Below are 3,101 nucleotides of genomic sequence, written 5' to 3'. Positions count from 1 at the left end.
AGTCCCTATATATCCTTCGATTTGCACGAAACTTGGCATAGCGTACTGAATTAAGTCTAGAACGATGTGTGTTAAATTTCGTATAAATCGGTTCAAATTTAGATATAGCTCCCATACATATTCGTCCGATTTTAGGTAAATGTTCACCAAAGCCCCTATATATCTTTCGATTTTATGGAATTGAATTTTGCAAGGCTTACTTACCTTAAACTCTTCTACCACCTCTTGATTTTAAAGACGAGTTTCAGACTTTTTTATTTTCCTTTATTTTAATTTTTTTATTTACTTTTTTATTAACATCTTTTTTTCTTCTTCTTCTTATTATTCCAGGAAAAAGATCAATACGGCAATGAGGTGCAACGTTTGGCACGTCCACTACCCGTTGAATATTTACTTGTCGATGTGCCAGCATCGACGCCGTTGCAACCGCAATTCACTTTCTCCAAATATGACAAACGACAACCATTCCCCGTGGAAAATCGTTATTTGGATGGTCACTTGCAGGACTTTAACGCCTTGAGCGCCTATCTATCCCAGTGGGATGATGAAGATTTCCTTGAAGCCATATCCGATTTTCATTTGCTGGTCTATTTGTTTAAAATGGATATGTTGCCAATGCGTCAGCATATGATGCCACTGCTGGAGGCGGTACGCAATAAGAATCCCAATATGGCCTATGCCTTTAAGAAGGAGGAGGTGTGGAAATTATTGGAATCGCTGATACAGGCCAGTTCAAGTGGTAGTGGGTAAGTAGATAAAATGCTTATTATTTAATAAAACAATAACAATTAATTTACCTTTTCTTTATTTCTCTTCTAGGGGCACCACAAGTTATCCCTCGTCATCCTCGTCAAATCGTGCTGGTGCCGGTGGCTCCTCATCCAATGCCATGGAAAGTTCTGGCATCGATGGCAACACCTGGACCTGTAATCATTGCACCTTTATCAATAGCAGTGAATTGTCATCCTGTGAAATTTGCTCTCTGCCCAGATAGATTTCCTTCCACCTCAACCACCACCAGATGAAGAAGAAGCGAAGCGAAATTTCAAAATTCCCAAAGTCTGCTAACTACTGTCATGAATAAATTTTCTGCAAGAAAATATCATCATCTACAACAACAACAAAAAAAAAGAGAACAGAATATTTGTGTATTTTATTTTGTTTATAAGAAAAACAATTCTAAATTAATTTTTCCTTTGTTTTTGTTTTATATTTTTTTTTTTTATTTCTAAATTTACCAGCATAACTTTCATGGAAATGGCTTTCTTAAGAAAAAGAATAAAAAAATAAATTATAAATAAAAAAAATTATACCACACACACACAACTACAGTTGCGCGTTTGATGTTGTAAACATTTTCAATATAGTTTTTTTTCTAGATTTATTTTAGCGAGAAAAAGTCAAATAAATTAAAAACATAAAATTTGTATAATTTTATTTTTGAAATTTATTTTGAAAAATTATTTACATATTTTTAATTTTTATATAAAAAGGAAAACAAGCTTAAAAAGTAGTTTTTTAATATTTCAATTAGGCTTTGAAGGAATAATCCAATTAAGGTTTCTGAATTAAGGTTTCTATAGGAAATCTTCAATTCAGCCTGGCTGAATTAAGGTTTCTATAGGAAATCTTCAATTCAGCCTGGCTGAATTAAGGTTTCTATAGGAAATCTTCAATTCAGCCTGGCTGAATTAAGGTTTCTATAGGAAATCTTCAATTCAGCCTGGCTGAATTAAGGTTTCTATAGGAAATCTTCAATTCAGCCTGGCTGAATTAAGGTTTCTATAGGAAATCTTCAATTCAGCCTGGCTGAATTAAGGTTTCTATAGGAAATCTTCAATTCAGCCTGGCTGAATTAAGGTTTCTATAGGAAATCTTCAATTCAGCCTGGCTGAATTAAGGTTTCTATAGGAAATCTTCAATTCAGCCTGGCTTAATTAAGGTTTCTATAGGAAATCTTCAATTCAGCCTGGCTGAATTAAGGTTTCTATAGGAAATCTTCAATTCATTAAGGTTTCTATAGGAAATCTTCAATTCAGCCTGGCTGAATTAAGGTTTCTATAGGAAATCTTCAATTCAGCCTGGCTGAATTAAGGTTTCTATAGGAAATCTTCAATTCAGCCTGGCTGAATTAAGGTTTCTATAGGAAATCTTCAATTCAGCCTGGCTGAATTAAGGTTTCTATAGGAAATCTTCAATTCAGCCTGGCTGAATTAAGGTTTCTATAGGAAATCTTCAATTCAGCCTGGCTGAATTAAGGTTTCTATAGGAAATCTTCAATTCAGCCTGGCTGAATTAAGGTTTATATAGGAAATCTTCAATTCAGCCTGGCTGAATTAAGGTTTCTATAGGAAATCTTCAATTCAGCCTGGCTGAATTAAGGTTTCTATAGGAAATCTTCAATTCAGCCTGGCTGAATTAAGGTTTCTATAGGAAATCTTCAATTCAGCCTGGCTGAATTAAGGTTTCTATAGGAAATCTTCAATTCAGCCTGGCTGAATTAAGGTTTCTATAGGAAATCTTCAATTCAGCCTGGCTGAATAAGATTTTCTATAGGAAATCTTCAATGCAGACTGGCTAATTGAGCCAAAAAAATTAGTCGATATTTAAAATATCTTTGAACGTTGACATAATGCTAACTTTTTGCTTATATATACGTGTATGTATTGGCAAAATGTCATACAACTTTAGAATTCCCCCGAACCATTTGTGCGCGATTTATGAACATCGGTTAAGTAGTCGCTGAGTTAGTTGCATTTGAATTCAACGATGTTCCGAAATATATATGCTGTTCGATACTGGGCACCTATTACCTGTAAATGATAAAACCATACAAAAATTGATTTATTAAAAACAGCAATTTTTCTTTCTGTTCGTGATGGTTTATTTGTAAAGAAAATTGTAGCATACTTTTAGGCAAAACAGAATTTGTGAAGGTTATGAAAAAATTGCCGTTTAAAAAAACAATTTTTGTGTGAGTTTTAATTTTATTCTAAGGATTCAGAATTAATTTTCAATTTCCAGATCTTTTATACATTTTTAAAAGTCCTAATTTTTTTAGCTGAATATTCCATTATCATTTCTATTCAGCCAAGCAGTAT

General features: G+C 33.3%; 1 protein-coding gene across 1 annotated transcript; it reads left to right on the top strand.

Moving 5' to 3' along the window:
* Nucleotides 1-327: 327 nt before the first annotated feature.
* Nucleotides 328-1,000, top strand: LOC133321619 (nuclear protein localization protein 4 homolog). Its single transcript, XM_061530702.1, has 2 exons — nt 328-746; nt 820-1,000. The coding sequence occupies exons 1-2, from the start codon at nt 601-603 to the stop codon at nt 992-994; spliced, it is 321 nt and encodes a 106-aa protein (XP_061386686.1). The 5' UTR covers nt 328-600; the 3' UTR covers nt 995-1,000.
* The last annotated feature ends 2,101 nt before the right edge of the window (nt 1,001-3,101 follow it).

The sequence above is a fragment of the Musca vetustissima genome, unplaced genomic scaffold (genome assembly GCF_032173495.1).
Source record: "Musca vetustissima isolate MV318-11 ecotype Yass unplaced genomic scaffold, APGP_CSIRO_Mvet_v1 utg122723, whole genome shotgun sequence".
In the NCBI taxonomy this organism is placed as follows: Eukaryota; Metazoa; Arthropoda; class Insecta; order Diptera; family Muscidae; genus Musca; species Musca vetustissima.
This window is presented reverse-complemented; position numbering and strand designations above follow the sequence as displayed.

Coding starts and splice junctions, on each gene's coding strand:
- LOC133321619 (XM_061530702.1), top strand. CDS start 601: ATGGATATGTTGCCAATGCGTCAGCATATGATGCCACTGCTGGAGGCG. Junction 747..819: donor GCCAGTTCAAGTGGTAGTGG/GTAAGTAGATAA, acceptor TTTCTCTTCTAG/GGGCACCACAAGTTATCCCT.